The 16,911-nt window shown below is 47.1% G+C and overlaps 4 protein-coding genes across 4 annotated transcripts; 3 read left to right on the top strand and 1 right to left on the bottom strand.

Moving 5' to 3' along the window:
• Positions 1 to 561: 561 nt before the first annotated feature.
• Positions 562 to 4,667, top strand: B0J16DRAFT_365238 (uncharacterized protein; the record flags this gene model as incomplete). The annotated part of the gene is made up of 8 exons (XM_046129996.1): positions 562 to 1,146; positions 1,198 to 1,265; positions 1,317 to 1,425; positions 1,479 to 1,991; positions 2,044 to 2,235; positions 2,298 to 3,006; positions 3,061 to 4,068; positions 4,105 to 4,667. The coding sequence occupies 8 exons, from the start codon at positions 562 to 564 to the stop codon at positions 4,665 to 4,667; spliced, it is 3,747 nt and encodes a 1,248-aa protein (XP_045977863.1).
• A 1,003-nt stretch (positions 4,668 to 5,670) lies between these two features.
• On the top strand, positions 5,671 to 6,373 carry B0J16DRAFT_325017 (uncharacterized protein; the record flags this gene model as incomplete). Its single annotated transcript, XM_046125863.1, has 2 exons — positions 5,671 to 6,296; positions 6,349 to 6,373. 2 exons carry the CDS (start codon positions 5,671 to 5,673, stop codon positions 6,371 to 6,373), a joined length of 651 nt encoding a protein of 216 aa, XP_045977862.1.
• A 269-nt stretch (positions 6,374 to 6,642) lies between these two features.
• Positions 6,643 to 9,639, bottom strand: B0J16DRAFT_365237 (uncharacterized protein). The gene is made up of 5 exons (XM_046129995.1): positions 9,150 to 9,639; positions 8,881 to 9,092; positions 8,707 to 8,822; positions 7,715 to 8,642; positions 6,643 to 7,655 (listed from the first exon to the last, which is right to left on the bottom strand). Exons 1-5 carry the CDS (start codon positions 9,244 to 9,246, stop codon positions 6,924 to 6,926), a joined length of 2,085 nt encoding a protein of 694 aa, XP_045977861.1. The 5' UTR covers positions 9,247 to 9,639; the 3' UTR covers positions 6,643 to 6,923.
• Positions 9,640 to 11,947: 2,308 nt separating this feature from the next.
• Positions 11,948 to 15,547, top strand: B0J16DRAFT_418810 (uncharacterized protein). The gene is made up of 4 exons (XM_046133794.1): positions 11,948 to 13,248; positions 13,444 to 14,642; positions 14,691 to 15,001; positions 15,064 to 15,547. Exons 1-4 carry the CDS (start codon positions 12,089 to 12,091, stop codon positions 15,409 to 15,411), a joined length of 3,018 nt encoding a protein of 1,005 aa, XP_045977860.1. The 5' UTR covers positions 11,948 to 12,088; the 3' UTR covers positions 15,412 to 15,547.
• The last annotated feature ends 1,364 nt before the right edge of the window (positions 15,548 to 16,911 follow it).

The raw sequence follows: 16,911 nt of genomic DNA, 5'->3' as shown, positions 1-16,911 counted from the left end.
TTGGCAAGCTAATGTACTTTGTACTGGGCTTGTCATGTCAACATTTGTTCAACGGCTCCAGCTGGCCACTCTCACTGTCTTCCATATAGATGTGCGTTGCTTTCTCTCGAAGGAACATTTCTGAATATTATTGGGAAGAATCTTATTGTAACATCGGATTCTTGTTATTTGCATTCATTGCTCTGTCTGGGTTCAGAAAAGACGAGCCCACGGCGGTCAATTTCCAGTGCTTCAATTTATCTGGGACATAATAGCTAAGGTCTCTTTGTTGTTTGCCCCTGAACTTTAAGGTCTAGGCGTTGGAAGACTGCATCTGTGACTAACGCCCTCGACTTTCTTTGTTGACCAAATGAATTCAGTCCTGCAGTTTGACCTTTGTCCTAGAAAGCCAGAAGAGAGAATTCAGGTGGCTATACAAGTAAATGCAGAAGCTTTATATCTATTAATATACCTGTGTAGCACCCCGAATTCTGGACGACTTTGTAGACCCGACTTTTGAAGTGACATTCCGTGATATCTTCCTCATTTCTGCGCCCCTTGCGATCATATAACTGGTTTACCATGACAACAAACCCTCGAAGCTCGAATCGCCCATCTAGACAACAACCTCTTCATGGCTCCCAAAGTCTGCCAGAACATGGGCCACGTTATCCTACACCGCGCAAAGCGAGTATCCAGGGCAGTTATGAGTACATCCATTACCGCCCCATCTGGACAGATCCAACGTGGCAAGACGAAGGCCCTGCACGAGACAAGACTGCGTTCAAAATCTGCGATCCTATCTTTGATCGACTACGCCCTGCTTTGTTGCCTCGAGATAACTTCAGCAACCCCACCATCTACGCCCAGCGATTCGGTATCTTCCCCGGTCGAACTGATGGCCGTTCTAGAGCATCGCCTACAAGATCTGAGAGTAGAAAGCTCTTCAATGTCAGTACCGATATAAAGACAGGGAAGCAGTTGTTTGATCGCTTCGACGAGTTGGCTAAAGATGCCGGCCAACATGTGGATGACTACATGGAGCAAGCGAGGCCGGACATGCAAAAGATGAACGACGTGGACCAAAAATATATGCAGCAATACGAGGATCTTCTTATCGACGAGCACTGGCAAAACATCCTCTTCGGAAGCTTGACTATGGATGAGGTAAGTGTTACAGGCTAATAGGCAACTTTTGGCATTTGCTAACAAAACCAGATTCTAGCGGAAGGATATTTTGTTAGGGACAACACCGAAGTGAATCAACTTTCGGGTCCTCTATATGGGTAAACTTGATCCATTCTTCTTATACTTCTATCACTAATCGATGACTCTAGCCTTTTCGATAGGGAGCGCTGGGTGGATTGTCGTGAGCGTGGGAAAACCGCTGAAAGTCCTCGCTACGTGTATACTCTTGACGGTAAACGTGAGGAGTGGGATCCCAGGGTATGTGTATTCGAATTATACATGTGAAAGATACTGACGACTCATGATTCAAGAATAATGATCGTGTATGGGATGTCTTACAACCAGCTCTTCAGCTCGCCACTCGATTACTCCTAATGGATGAAAACTTCATCGATGGTCTGAAAGACATCACAAACCGCTTCTGGGTCGAAGAAAGTCTCTTTATCAACATGGAGAATCAAAATAGAGACAAGAAAGTCCGCTTCCTGCGCGATCGAGAGGCTCTAGGTCCCAGAAAGGTTGAAGGCGCCCAGAAATTAAAAGACACTGGTATTGATACCAACTCTCTTTCTTGGGAAGCTCTATGTCGAATCTTTTCGATCAAATTGAACAGTGGATTTGTATCAGAAGGAAAGACCACGACAGATTACTTCAGGCTGGGCTATTGTTCAGCGCTGGAGTTCTTCTTTGATCATCATGATACTAAGATCACTGTACATATTGACGCGGAGCTGGTCTGGCCATTATTGGTAGACAAGTATACCAAGAGCGAAAAGTTGATGGCCAACATCGCACTTGCGTCTTGTATAGCTCACGAGATGATGGTAAGTTCCCTCAGTTCCCAAAGTACCTCTGATATTGACACTGGTATAATAGCATGCATTTGTGTCCAGCACCTACAAGTGGCTACGCGAACCCGTTTCATTCGGCATCACAGACCCTGAACAAATTGCAGCCTGTAGAAAACTAGATGTTGCACTTAGAGATTATGAGAATAGAGACCGATGGGATGAGCCTTGCTTTGAAGATGACCACTTTGGCGAGGTTTGTCATGCCTATCAAGAACATGTAAGTGCCTCTCTCGATCCAAATACTATATATGATAGGGGAGACTGACGAGAGATATCTAGGTCATGGCAGGTGGATACTGGCCTTTTACCTATAGTACTACGGAATTCGTCACGCCTCCACTCCTCCACACAGCGGCCGGGCTCATATCTCTACAGCTGAGAAGTGAAGGGGAGCGCAATGAAGTACCGAACCTCGAGGAGTCGGATGCTCATTACACCATACTCAGTCATTTTGTACGCTTCGAAGATGTCAACAAGTTTTTCTCGCAGAGTTTTTGGGACGTCGCAATCGAGAAATACGGTTCCGCTGCCTTGAGGGAGCCGTCCAAGAAGCCTCACAAGTTCAACTTTTACCCTGCGGACCACTGTTACGACAACTTGACTATCGAATGTTTGAATGTCGACCCTGAACGCGAACAGCTCCTTGTAAAGATCATGAACAAGTTGAGAAAGGAAGGGAGGTATATCCTGTACAATTACCTTTACAATATCATGACCGAAACAGCGTCTTATGATCTGATGACGAACCGACTCATCGTTGCGATTGGTAGATGGGTGGATGTACAGCCCTGGGCCAAACCTGGAGGGGAGATTCAGATGATTCTCTGTGAGTTCGCGGCACACATGAACCAAGTACATCTGGCTGATTCCGATACAAAAAGCCTCGAGTTACTCTATGAGATCTGGGATAAAACGAGAGAAAAGCTGGGATGCACGGCTGACTGGGACGCCGAAATGCTCTACCAGAACACAGCACCCTTCGATAATCGTCGAGAACTGTAGGCGCAAAAGCTGCAGTCGGGTAAAATCGAGCACTTTGAAGGGCGTGTGGTTCCCAAACTCATGGATTTCGCAAAAATCGTTGAGAGAGAACTTGCTCATCATGAAACCCTGCTTTGCGAGTTGTACCAGGGCGGAAGCACCTTTTTCGATCTCTGGGTGAGCGATTTACCGGAAGCCATGCCAATATGGAGAGAGCTTGTAAAAGACCTTCAAGTCGTCTTCAAAGACCTTGGAATTCTCCTGAACATTATAGGGGGCGGTATGAAGAGACTTGAAGGGAACTGGGGACAGCGAATATTGACCCTTGGCCGAAGAGTCGAAGACTTGGTGAGGCTTCTCGAGTTGGATGCCTCCAACCACAACTGGCGTGATCTCATGTGGACATTGCCTATGCTACGAAAGTCACGCCGTCTGCCGCATCAACGATATTATTTCCTCGCCAAAAAGGAGATGCTGAAATCGACAGGTACGGATCTGCTGGATTTTCAGTCTTTGAGAAGGCAATTCGACAGGATATTCTCACTACAGGGGTACAAAATCCCCCTTTTAGGAGAGGATATAGACGAGTTGAGTATTGCTCAGCGGCTATCGGGGACTCTGGAAGATGATCGTGGCGACGACGTTCGAGACCAACAGATCAGGGGACCATCCACTGGCATTTTCGACCTTGATGGAGTGAAGAATCTTGTAGGTCGGCTCAACGAGGAGCAAAAGGCAGCGAAAGAGGCCAATAACATACGCATCGCCTCCAATTTGCGTAGCAACAGAGGTGTTACAACTCTGCAAGGAGAAGCTATCGCACAGGCTGGTCGCACACCTCTAATCCCACCCAAGTTCCAACAGATGCAAATGGACAATCAACCAGTACCGTTGTCTGACCCCCGATCATTTAACGGTAACAACGGTTTCTTCTCAGTTTACTCGGGAACTGACTCTCCTTTCCCAGCACATGAGCCCAATCAGCCCTCTGCATGGGTGGCCAACTCTGCCGCTGACCTGGCAGCCCGGGCAAATCGGCCACTGGGCGGTGCTACACCAGCAGCGCATGGTATCATGCCCCATCCTTATGCTGTCCGTGAGACAGTCACGGAAGACCTTCTACACACAGCAGCGTTCTCTATTCCCAGCAGGGATCCCTCAACTTTTGTCGATCAGCACCCGCGAGAAATCATGGCAGCACCTGTAACTACCCTTGGAGCTGGCCCTCTTGGGGTCACGTATCAGCAACGGGAGCAAGTTATCGACTCTGACTCGGACATTGATGTCCCGGCTGGTGGCCATGCGGCTAAAGCTGGGGCAGTGTTAGACGCTGGGTACAGCAGCAGTGACACTGACTTTTCAGAAGATGAGACGGGAGAGGGCAGTAACACCACTCCACTTTGGACTTCAGATGAGGATGAACAGGTAAGCACTGGAAGTGACGAGCTTTCCAAATCCAAGAAGTACGAGAAGGGAGTGAAACGGCAGACTTTGAAGCGCAAGTCAAGTTGGACACCTGGTCCCGTGAAAAAGCAGAGAGCTGAGCCTTCAAAACCTGAGCGACAAAGTGTAAGAGTGGAACATGCGAGTAAGGTCATTCACAGAAAACGAAAAGGAGAATCCAAGTCTTGGGGGAAGGTTTTATCAGGTCTATCTGGTGGTTATTGAGTGTGTTTGAGGTCGTACCTTGTTTGGAGTTATGTTTTATATGTATTGATTTCCTCCGCATTTATTCTAGTTTTTAGCTTTTGTGTTTTTCTTTCTGATTCAAGGTAGATTCGTTCGCCTAAACTTAACATATCTCAGTCAATCTATTTCAGTCGTCTGATTCCCCAGGTGACACTGAAAGGGTACTGATGAGACCTGACATTGAACATTTTATATCTTGCTTTATATAATCGGCCCAGCTTTCACTTATTCATTGACGGTTGAATGCCTCTTCAACTTCCATTCATACAATGATACTTCCTTTACTGGTCCTCTCATTTACAATTGCCTCTCACGAAGTCACCTTCGTGGTGACACAATTGGCAGCTCATACAATGATACTTCAGGGCTGCTCCAAAGGCTTGGCTTTTATGAATGGGTGTTGCCCCTCCTTCCCAAGCTTCGAAACCGACCCACTTGCAGTGCAGAGCTGGAGCTTCCACTCCTAGCTCTAAAGCTTACAGTGACAAAATAAAGTAGCCTAAATGCTATTTTAAGCAGATACAAGGCAACCAAATTATTTCGTCTCTTATGCTCTTGACAGCCAATCTTCTGACACCGTAACGTTCATTCACCTCCAACGCCCTTCTCATTCAGACTTAAACCAACAAAGTTCAAGGCAACACATCACGAGTCCATAGCTCCTTCGAGTATAAAAGGCCTGCCCACCCCAAGCTTATACTGGCATATCATTCTTCATTACACCTTTAAAAACAGAAGCAACCAGATTCCACTTTGTACCACCTCGGGCTATTGCATCATATCCAGCCTCACGAACAAATCAACGATAACACAGGCCCAACAACAAACCTGAGTCAAATTATTGAGCCTTAGTATAAACAAGAAGGTCTATTTTTCTCTTTCTCGAAAAAAAGAAGATTTATGCTGACCATCTGACAGTTCTTTTGAGTTGCTACCCCACCACACCCCTTGCACTTTCATGTTCACCAGAAGATTCGTCACAATGGCTACCCGAACTGTCGACGATATTCCCACTCTCTCCCAGCTCTATCGGGACACCAATTCTCCTCTCTCCGCGGCCGCTTCTAAATCGACCTCTAGCTCTTTCACTCCGAATGGCTCTCTAAACGACCGCATCGGTTTGATCCGAGGAGACATCACCAAGTTGAAGCTCGATGCCATCGTCAATGCTGCTAACAAGCGACTCCTTGGCGGTGGCGGCGTTGATGGTGCCATCCATGCCGCTGCAGGTCCCGAGCTCGCTAAAGAGTGCCGACCGCTTGGCCCTATTGAGACTGGCGACGCTGTCATTACCAAGGGATATAACCTCCCTGCCAAGCATGTTATCCACACCGTCGGACCTGTCTACGGCATGAACGATACTCCTGAAGAGAGCCTTGCCAAGTGTTATCACGAGAGTCTGAAAGTTGCCGTCAACAATGGCGTCAAGACCGTTGGATTCAGTGCTATCAGCACAGGTGTCTACGGATTCCCCAACGAACCGGCCGCCCAAATCGCTTGCAAGACTGTAAGGGAGTTCCTCGAAAGTGAGGAGGGAAGCAAACTCTCTCGAGTTGTGTTCGTCACATTCATGCCCGTCGATGTCAATGCGTACGACAAGACGATTCCGTCAGTATTTCCAAACCTCTGAACTACACATCAACTGACCAACTTGATACAGAAAGATCTTCCCCCCTGCGAACTAAAAGGCACGATACGAAATACTTGATAAGGAAGGGGAAAGGGTTATGGGCATGTCCCAGCCTTTCTGTAGTAACTTAGTTCACCTGGGAGATACCTCAATGTTTCCCTAGTAGATCGTTTAAATAAAAGAGAAAAGTTTCGTTGAATGAATCTCTATCGGCCCTACCTAACTGCCTGTCAGGGTGTCAGAAGGATTGGTCGTTGGAAGCATAAGAGACGAAATAATAATCACCTCATGCTAGCTCAAGCTGGCACTTGTGCTACTTTATTTCTGTAGCCTAAATCTGCAATATCTCCTCCAATGTTCATTCAGGTCCAGATTTTAATGTTGTTTATACTTAAAAGTTCTTCTGCCATTGCATAGGTACGTATAATGTATACAATCATCGCAACAACTCATTGGATATATAAACCATCAAAGTGCTCAGAACCATAGCTGTCCGAAAATGTAACTCCAACAGCCCCAAAACCGAAAGCGAAGCACAATATAAGTACTGAAAACACAACATAAACATACCATAGTCCAAATCAACCACTGTGCGACCCCGATCCCTAGTTACTAGAGCCACCTTTCTTCTTGTTGTTCTTCTTTTTATTCTTCTTGCCCGACTTATTATCACCAGATGTCGTTTCTGCCTCTGGGGCATCTGATGTGTCCTGTGTATCTAGGGTCTCAGTGGCTTCTGACGCAGTCTGAGTCCCATCATCTCCTGTTTCTGGTGCCTTTCCCGTGTTGGCTCCCGTGATGGCTTCGTCACCGCTCCCCTTGACGGTATCATTGAGGTGCGAAAGCATTGACTTCAGTTCATCCACCTCAGCTCGCAGTTTGCGAACTTCAATCACAGCGGGCTCGTCTTCCACATTCGGCTTGGCGGCCTCGCAGGTCTTAGTCCAACCTTCAGCCTCCATATCCAAGTCTTCTTGGAACTGTTCCCACTCATGCATCTGGTCGTCATCTTCTTCGCCTCTTTTGCGGTTACTTCGAATCTTGCGTGCATCTCGTTTCTCGAGTAGAGCAGCAACAAAAAGGAGAGGGGAGTATAGAACAGCCATAACGCAGTCGTTGATGAACTCATAGGTGGGCTTTGGTACCCACCATTCCAGTAGACCTGAAATGACCATCTCGATAAGGTTAAATGGAGCAATATAGACATTCTCATCAGGAGCTCGGACGAATTGCATCGTCTTCTGTGCAAAAAGCGCCAGATATTCGTCGTCAGCATTCGAATAAATACCCTCGTAGGCTGAGTTGTAAAGCGCAATGAGGATGTTGAGCAGAATGATCTAAACCGTGTTGTTAGCTCCGACCTCCTAGATTGCCTATTGCGCATCTCCTCACTTACCATGACAACAAAAGTAAAGCAGTAGTAAAGAATCAGACCAAAGGGGTGTCCAAAGTTCTCGAATCCATCAAACTCAGGACTTTGCATAATGGCTTTGAGCATGGATTCGATAATGAAATAAGTGTCCCCCATAATGTTATCATCGGCGATGTCCAGGCCAATGAAGGCTTGAAGGAAGCCAACGATGACAACTATGAGTAGCGCAAAGAAAATGAGCGACTCTTTCATCATGACCTTCAGCACGACCAGCATAGCGCCAAAGAAGCGGAAGCTATCGAAATATAGCAAAAGGCGTGACCAAAACATAGGCGCGACGAACGATAGCAGATTGTAGCTGAGCTCGTTGTACTTGTTGAAAACCTTATCGTTGTCCCAGTACACCTGCCCTATAATGCGCAGGACTAATGAGGCAGTCAAGAAGGTGTAAAGAATGAAGTTGAAGACGTTCCAGAATCCGATAATAGCATAGCCGGCCTTCCAAAACTTGAGGCATTCGTCGCAAACATAAGCAAAGGTGAAGATATAGAGAATAATCTCAGCACCATCAAGCACTCCTGTCGGGTTTGCAGAGTTGACCGCAGCCGTGTAAAGGCCAAGATAGATGACAGAGAAGAGTAGCTGGGCGGCGTTCTGATACCGAGGGGCGCGCATACGGTCAGGATCCATGTGAACAAGGAAATTCGTGTTCGCCTTGTTCTTGTAGTCAACAAACTCGGAAGGGTCGTCTTCGTCTTGAACCAGCCAGCCACGCCAGAGATATGCAATGCATTTCTGGTAGCCAGAGGAACCAATGACTCGAACAGCGTGCAAGTCCACAGCCTTCTCGATGACATTGGTTGGTGGAGTAGGAACCTTGCCAATCAGGAAAGAGTACCGGCGAAGAAGGACGTGATGCAGGAGATATTCTAGGTCGTCTTCTCCTTCGATGCTAGCTATGGTCAGCTAATGTCGAGTGGCAAGCAAGGGCAATGGAGAGGCTATGCGTCACTTACATCTGTTTAGCGATGACAGTGCAAGCAACAGCGCGAAGATCATGAAGGTCAGCATCCCACAGCTCGACAATCGCCTCGCGCTTGAACCATTTCATATTAACTAGCAGAGCATATACCTGATGATATCGAGTCAGTAAAAGATTTCAAATGCACAACAGGGCAGGTTTAACTCACGACGCATGCACGATACTTCTGACCACCAGCCTCTTTGGCCGCCTGGACAACATTTTTGGTAATGACCGTACTGTGAGAGCGCGTAATGGCACTTTCCTCGAGCTCGCAGGGAACGCATTCGCGAATCAGATGTCGAAGTCGTAGGCAGACTTTCATGACCTCGGCGGGAGGAGTGGCAGATGTGATGCCCTGGTTACGGTGATGAGAGAGAACTGATAAGTTAGATCAAAGGCCAATTGCTCTTTGCTAGGGCTAGCAGGGGAACTTACGAGCTCTCTCCTCCTCATGAAGCCATTCACGACGACTGGAACCATTGGAGGCATCACCCCCAAACAGGCTCTTGAAGCGCCCCCAAGTACTAGGCATAATGACTGCTGTGAGCCACAAAGCTCTGCTGCTGCTTTGAGTAAGAAAGTTAGCTGTGCTGAAGACAAAGGGAGTCGAGCTGACGAGTCTCGGGCTCAGGAGGGAAAGAGTTGGCGTCGCGTACAGTTGAGTTAGTACGAGTCTGTCTTGATTGCAATCGGCCGATCCACGAAAGCGCAATGCTGCTGTGTCGCAACGGATCAAACTAAATTTGGATCCAGAAGCGATGCTGTTTCAGAAAGATCTCTCTGTACAGCGATTGATTGACGGCTGATTGCAGCTTGCAAGACTCAAGCCTGAACAAAGGGCCTCGGAAATGGGATTGAAGAGAAGAGAAGGAAAACCAACTCTTCCAACTTCTTTCCCTCAGCTCCTTCAAGGTTCAATCCACCGGATCTACTGGCGGGAAGGAGCTACTTTCGCGACAGTGATGACGTTGTGAGGGCCATCAATTGGTTCACGGGCCTGGGAAGGTCTGTGCTCTTGCTCCATCTTGCCCGAGAGCTTGTTTACATGCTTGCAGCATCGCGGGGCGCGCTAATCCAATGAATATTGGTGGGAGACAATCATCCATGATACGTCCTTCAATCGTGGAATAAATGGACCAGTAAAGACTCTTATAGGTTCCTTGATTGCAGATAATTAGATTCAGAAGCATCGTCTTTAGTAAACCCGATATTGGAAGGCCTAGATACATACGAATTGATGAATCTAAAGCAGCGTCTCAAATGCTGTAAGCTAACTACTAACTGTATGGATGTCTAGTCTAGGGATCTGTGAGAGGGGCTGGCCAGGTTTTTCTTGGCTCATCTACAAAAAGCTTGGACAAAGTTGAAATGGCAAACATGGATCAATCCCCGGTGATAACACGCTGATAACTCATACCGGGTCTGTTCTTACATCTTATCTTGGGCGGATTTCACACAGATCGTCATCGTTCTCTTCATTGGTGTTTCTCGTCCAAGACGTTTGTGTCAGGTCAAAGTATAGAGTACGTTATCGAGGAATCCTCCATGACTCTAGCGCCTATTAAACATGGAGAGCTGATAATCAATAAAGCTGATAGACACAAAAAAGGGCATGTATTTTGAGGCAATCACTGAAGAACATGATATCTTTTCACATGAAATATGGATAGCAACCATCATGTTGTTGCTCGACTACCCGGTACCCAGCCATCAAATGTTTGTCAACCTGGAAACTAACTACCTCCTATGCAACCATCCTAAAATTATCGTCTCGACTGCCCGATGAAGTGACACTGGGTGCACAGATGCTGGACGGCGTTTGTCGGCTGCTTCATGCTGTGACCAGTTTCTGCACATCGCCAGCACATCAGCAAAGGTGGTAACGATACAAGCAGTATCTGCATGGCGCTTGTTCGCCATTATTGATGATACCAGTGAATGCAGAAATTGTTTACCCAGACAAACACAAGCACTGCATGTGGGTTCTTGCAGTAGAATGTCAATCTCAGTGGCTTCACTCTGTCATTTATCGTATTCATGATCTTGACATTGCACCGATACGAGCGGGGTAGATCCATGTTGCACTCATGGACAGCTTCAGCCAAACTTTTATTGCGAATTGGTTTGCTACAGGGCAGGTAACTTGCTGGTTTGCCTGGCAAACCAAGTTCAATGCAATCCCCTGTATTGCATGTGAAGTATAATTGAAATCGGCCATTTCGCCCTGGTAAAGACTCATAACCAGTATTCTGTTGACGGCCTTGACAAGTCTTCTCTCATTGGCCAATAAAAGAATGGTGAGGCGGTCGACATTTGTTACAGATGTATTGGTTAGAAAGGCTATTCGCGGGGTGACTAAAGAGGGGGAGTAGTAATCTTTTCTGACTCTCTGATTTGTCTCAGCAATATGGACTGGGATACATGGTACCTACTGAAGACCATTTTTCAACCTTGGCAGTTGTTTGTTATGGTGTCCATTACCTGCAGTGATACCCTTCCATGTTTGTAGAGTTGAGGCTGACGGAGTAAAGATCGTCAACTGTCATGTCAGTTGGTTGTGGCTATTTTAGCGTCAAGGCCTCAGATCCACTAAGTTACATTATTCTTTAGCGTGTTTGATGGTGTAGCCAGACCTGATAATCAGGCTCCATACAAAGCACTAACCTAACGCTATGTTACTTGCTCGATGTGAACTGGAATAACCTCAAACGGATCCAACAACTATCTGCCTCGCCGTAAACTCCCTGCAATTCTTCACCGGATCACCGCCAAACGTTATACAAGAGTGCCTAGGCGTTTGCATGCAGTATTGATGTTGGTTGGCATTCATTGATTGCTCTTGGCTGCCTGTAGGCTTACCCAGCCAGAATCATTGTCATCTGCAGCCGACCTATAGTTCTGATGTGGTGGAATGATTGTTGCTGAACCATCTGTGCTTGTCCAATAATATCTGGATAATAAAACATCCCTTCACTTTTCTGTGGCTGTGATGCGGTTGGTGCCTGCCGTCAGGGTGTCGAGAAAGCCCAAGAGACGAAATAACTCAGTCACCTTATGCGAGCTTAGACCAAGACTTAGACTACCTTATTTTGACAGCCCAATCACCTGCCTGCCTATTTCTACTTCTCAGCCGTTGGGAGCATGAGCGGCCAATGATTCACTGCCTTGCTGCTGCCTTCTGTTATATGCAGTCCACGTACCTAGCTACCTATTTCTACCTCCATCTCGTTCTGGGCTGTTTCTTCCTTTTCTTCAAACCTTCTCTTTTGTAGGTAACCATCTATCCAGTGGCCTATTGATACACCTTCACCCTTTTCCCTCAAGAATTAGGAATCATTCTACCTCAGCAGAAAGAAATCACACCTTTCATCAAAATGGAAGCTAAGGACTCCGTCAGTCCATCGGATCGCCAGGGTGGCCAGGATACCACCCAAAAACCTGCCCAAGACGAGTCGGATACCAAGAATGCTAAGGACACAACTGCGACAAACCCCGATGTAGCTTCTTCGGAGACGGCAAAGCAAACCAACAAAGACGATCCCAGTTCAAAGAAAAAGCGTCCCCAAAAGAAATCCAAGAATAGAACTACCAAAGCATCTTCTGAACAGGAGGATGCGGATGGTTCTGGCAATTCAAGTGAGGGCGCTTCGTCGGATTCAGGTGACGATGATAAGCCATCTAGGACTACAGGATCACTCAAGAAACGAGTGGGGATGAAGAACAAGGACAAGAAGAAATCGAAGCGTGTGAGCAAGACCAGTTCGACCAAGGGCAAGAAAGCTATCAAGCAAAAGAAGAAAAAGAACAAGGTTCCTGACACTTCTTCCAACTCTGATTCGGGGACTTCCTCAGATGATGATGACTCGGATTCATCTGACTCGGATTCTTCTTCAGACGACGATACGAAATCTAAAGACGACAAGAAGTCATCGAAACGTGATCTTAAAAGCCAGTTCAAGGCACTGGAGCTCCAATTTGCCCAACTCCAGCATCAGCTGGCCAGTTCAGCTAATTATGCTTCCTATGGCGCCCCAATGCACCCGTATTCATTGCAACCCACTTCCTATCCGGTGCCTTCCCAGAGTGCAGTAGCAATGGATCAGGCATCTGCAGCACTTGGCCTGGGTAGACGCCGTCCGGCTCGAGGACTTCCGATCTCCACAGAACTCCAGAATAACGACTCGGAAGATGACGACGACGATTCTGACAGCTCTGAAGATACCAAGAAGAAAAAGAAAAAGGGCAAAGACAAAAAGATTAAGAATCCGGCTTTCAAGCGGGTTGACCAGGTGTGGGACAGCAACATACACAATTACAAGCTGCAGGACACAGCCGATGCAGATACCGATTCTCAATACGAAGATTTCATCTTTCATGTCCGCCGAACCTTTGACTGGGAGGGCAAGTATAGAACGACCCTTGTCGATATCAAGAGCAAACTCCTTCGCGAATGCTTGCAAGATGTGATCGGCAACGTCGAAGGTATCAGTCTGGTGGATGAGGTTCCCAAGGTCAACCCCAATCTCCTGTTCCTGTAAGTCTCAGACACTACGATATGGTAGAGAAGTCGTCTTCCAAAGCGTATGACGCCAAAACAAGTTGGCCTAAGTGCTAGTCTAAACTTGCATGAAGTATCTAAATTATTTCGTCTCTTGGGCTTTCGGTGGCCACTTTTTCTGATACCTTGACGGCAGGGAAACTTCGAGATATACCTGCTAACTCGCTCTAGGTACTTAGAAGACATGCGCAGCCATCTCAAGGCGCTGAAGAAAGCTAAGCCTGCTGGCGAGACAAAGAAGGCTCGAAAGAAGAACAAAAGACGACTCAAGGACAAGAGGAAACACTTGAAAGTAATGATAAAGTACCTCGATCATGACTTCGAATCTACAAAAGAAAGCCTCTACCCCATGCTTGAGAGCGGTCTCATCACGTTCGACTTGCTTTGGGCATTGTGGAAGCCTAACACACTGGCCTATACGACGACTTACGGAACCACCCAGGAGCCACGAGTCTTCAAGGTCGAGATGGCACAGCTCCATCGTAGCATCATCAAGGGAGAATTCTACTACGTCGACGGAAAGTACTTTGAGTTTGATGGCAAGAGATTCGGCTATGGCAGCACATCCGTGGAACTGGAAGAATTCCAGGGAGCCAAGAAGATCACCAGCCTCTCATGTTACCCGCTACAGTATCATCAGAACGAGGATAAGCTCCGCCGTGACTTGATCGAGCGAGGTAAAAAGTTTGTGTCGCTGGGTGGCGTCCACTACAAGAGCTACCAGGGCATTGCTTTCATGAAGCGGAAGAAGGGCCAAGTATTGAAGTTTAACATCCAACCTAGTCGTGTTATGATTGATCCAACTATCTTCCGAAGGATCAACCCTAACTATAGCGTCTCAACTGTCAAGCCTAAGGATCCTGACATTCTTTCCGATAGTGAGGATTCTGACTCGGACTCGGACAACTGCTGTGGCTGCTCGGATTCCGAAGATGGAGAAAAGGTCAAGTTTGTCACCAAGGTATACAAGAACTCTGACGGAGAGGTACGGATGGTTCGATTCCCGAAAAGTGAAATTGAGGACGAACAAGAGGAAGCCGAACTTGATAAGCTTCCGTCCAAGAACAGCGGCGAGGAGGAGAGCGAGGCCAATAGCAAGAAGGACGAGGAAAGCGACGCTCTCGAATTCACTGATGAGGAATATCTTATTGCCTCGCCAGTAGTGCTTGGATTTGCTTTTTCGGAAAAGCAATGGCTTGAGCTCGCTGTCTCTGGGGTTAACGAAATTAAGTGGAACGAGAAGGCCTGGGATTCTCTGGTTCTTGAAGATGGCACCAAGGATTTGATCAAAGCTCTTGTCAAGTCTCGCAAGTACCATGCAGCGAACACGATTGATGATGTGATTCAAGGTAAAGGAAAAGGCCTTGTCAGTAAGTCAAACAAATGTCCTTTTTTGCGAGAAAAGCTAACTTTCAAAGCTGTTTTGCATGGCCCTCCTGGAACGGGCAAGACACTCACTGCTGAGGGCATCGCCGAGCTACTTCAGTGCCCGCTGTATATGGCCTCAGCCGGAGAACTTGGAACAGACTCGCGATTTCTCGAGGCGGAGTTGCAGAAGATACTGGACATATGTCATGCATGGGGTGCGATTCTCCTGTTGGACGAGGCAGATGTATTCCTTGAGAAGCGCAATATGCATGATATCCATCGCAATGCCCTTGTGAGCATCTTCCTCCGGCAACTGGAATACTTCCAGGGGATCCTGTTCCTTACGACCAACCGGGTAGAGGTGCGTATCCTAAACTTCTCAGTTATTATGAAGGTGCAATTACTAATCTGGGGGTGTTCCAGACATTCGACGAAGCGTTCCAGTCTCGAATTCACATCGCATTGCGATATGACAACCTTGACTCCAAGGCGAAGCGGACCATCTTTAAGATGTTCTTGGACCGCGTTCAGAAGTTGGGCAAGCTCAAGGTGGAACCGCTGACAGAGGATGATTTGAACGCGCTCTCGAAGCAGGATCTCAACGGACGGGAAATCAAGAACGTGGTGGGCTCGGCTCAGGACCTTGCCGTTAACAAGGGCGAGGCTCTCAGTATACGACACATCAAACAAGTTCTTGACGTTCACGCCAAGTTTGGACAGGACTTGAAGGGTGGTACTGGCTACGAGGATGCTATGAGAAGCTACTTCTGATACATCGCTTGCTTTCGGTTTTTGTTTTGGGAGTGCGGTTGTATAGTTAAACTTGGCGCGCTATCTCAAGAGGTTGAAATGAGCAACAACTGGTCTCTGGTGGCGTTAGCTAGAACTCAACAGAGGTGATTTACCCAAGAGCTCTCTATAACGTGGATGTTCGTCCGCCTTGCCTTGTCTCATCTCCTATCTGATTGTTAATAATGCTCCGAGGTATCACCATGTTATACACAAAGGGATCTTACTCTTAAATTTGAGATATAACACCCCTAACCTTGATCCAGCCAAAAGGTGTTTCAGTGTCAATTCTAGAGCCTCTCCCGGTGCCCCATTCAATAGTTTCCGCTTTGGCATGAGATCAAGGGCCAAGCGAAATAGGCGCCGGAAGATCTACTCTAATTCTGTAAGACACAAGAAGGCACTTTGCCTTCTTTTGCTCGCCCCTTTCTTAACATTCACAATTCTCAATCTTGCTCGTCACAGACCCTGAAAGGTTATCTCAACGACCGTCCATCTCCAGACGAACATGGTCTGGGGAGTGCCTCGACTCCATAATGCTAGGAATAGCAACTTGGAAGCGGGGAGTCTCCACATCTTCACTATGTACATTATACGATCCGGGATTATAGTAATATCGTATCAGGAAGGATCAGCTAATAATAACGGGAAGGATTTTTAGTGACAATGCTTAACACTTTGCATTGGAAAATGGCTCATGGTGTGCAGTATTTGTCCTTGGTTCTAGAATGAATGACGATGCGTGTCTTTGTTGAGATGAGACGAGACACACTAAATCGTAGAGAGACAAAGCTACCGCTGGTATGCCGATGTGTTGCGAAGCAAGCTTTCAGAGAACTGTTTTAGAATCAAGACGCTGTGAGTTTAGCGTTGAGCTCAGGTGTCGATCCGGTATATGGCGAATTGCTTGTGGTTGCCTCCTGAATTGCTCAAAGGAAGAAGGATCGATAGAACATGCTACGAACATGGGTAATAATAAATAACTCGATCTAGTGTTAAAGCCGTCTGTACGCTGCACCCCCTGTGTGGCCCTGGTTCTTGGTTCTTGTTGCTGGGGTCCTTGTTTATTATTTAACTTCCGACCCAGCCAATCATGGACTCTAAGAAGTTGAGGAAAAGAAATGGTAAGAAAAAGTGCTGGGCGTCTACGATGTTCGAGATTTCTGAATCATCTGAATTCGGATGTTTGATAGATTCTTTGTTCATCGACATTCCTTTCTTTATTGCACAAGACATCCTCTGTGATATAGGCCCATTCGTGTCATTGACTGTTCTGCCACGGGTCACCGCCTGTCGTTTTTAGCGCATCTTAGCCTGGAACGGATTTCTCGAGTCAGATTAGAAGCCTCCCCTAAAGGACGTGAGTGGCTGGATTGTCTCATTTCCACAGCCACCAGGGACCATGCCATCGTCAACCGTGCCTGCGACCGGCCTCATTCCAATCCGGGAAGCGAAAGTGTCTAATTTGATTTGATTCGACCA

Source organism: Fusarium flagelliforme (genome assembly GCF_020744385.1).
Source record: "Fusarium flagelliforme strain FIESC 12 MPI-CAGE-AA-0113 chromosome Unknown B0J16scaffold_8, whole genome shotgun sequence".
NCBI lineage: Eukaryota > Fungi > Ascomycota > Sordariomycetes > Hypocreales > Nectriaceae > Fusarium > Fusarium flagelliforme.
The sequence above is the reverse complement of the archived record's forward strand: the minus strand, read 5'-3'. Positions and strand labels throughout refer to the sequence as shown.

What these genes read in the sequence shown, in the direction of transcription:
- B0J16DRAFT_365237 (XM_046129995.1), bottom strand. Translation starts at nt 9,246, where the DNA reads ATGCCTAGTACTTGGGGGCGCTTCAAGAGCCTGTTTGGGGGTGATGCC. An exon ending in TCATGAGGAGGAGAGAGCTC is followed by an intron (nt 9,093 to 9,149) that starts GTAAGTTCCCCT and finishes CTAACTTATCAG; the next exon opens with TTCTCTCTCATCACCGTAAC. An exon ending in GCTTTACTTTTGTTGTCATG is followed by an intron (nt 7,656 to 7,714) that starts GTAAGTGAGGAG and finishes AACACGGTTTAG; the next exon opens with ATCATTCTGCTCAACATCCT.
- B0J16DRAFT_418810 (XM_046133794.1), top strand. Translation starts at nt 12,089, where the DNA reads ATGGAAGCTAAGGACTCCGTCAGTCCATCGGATCGCCAGGGTGGCCAG. An exon ending in AACCCCAATCTCCTGTTCCT is followed by an intron (nt 13,249 to 13,443) that starts GTAAGTCTCAGA and finishes AACTCGCTCTAG; the next exon opens with GTACTTAGAAGACATGCGCA. An exon ending in TAAAGGAAAAGGCCTTGTCA is followed by an intron (nt 14,643 to 14,690) that starts GTAAGTCAAACA and finishes TAACTTTCAAAG; the next exon opens with CTGTTTTGCATGGCCCTCCT.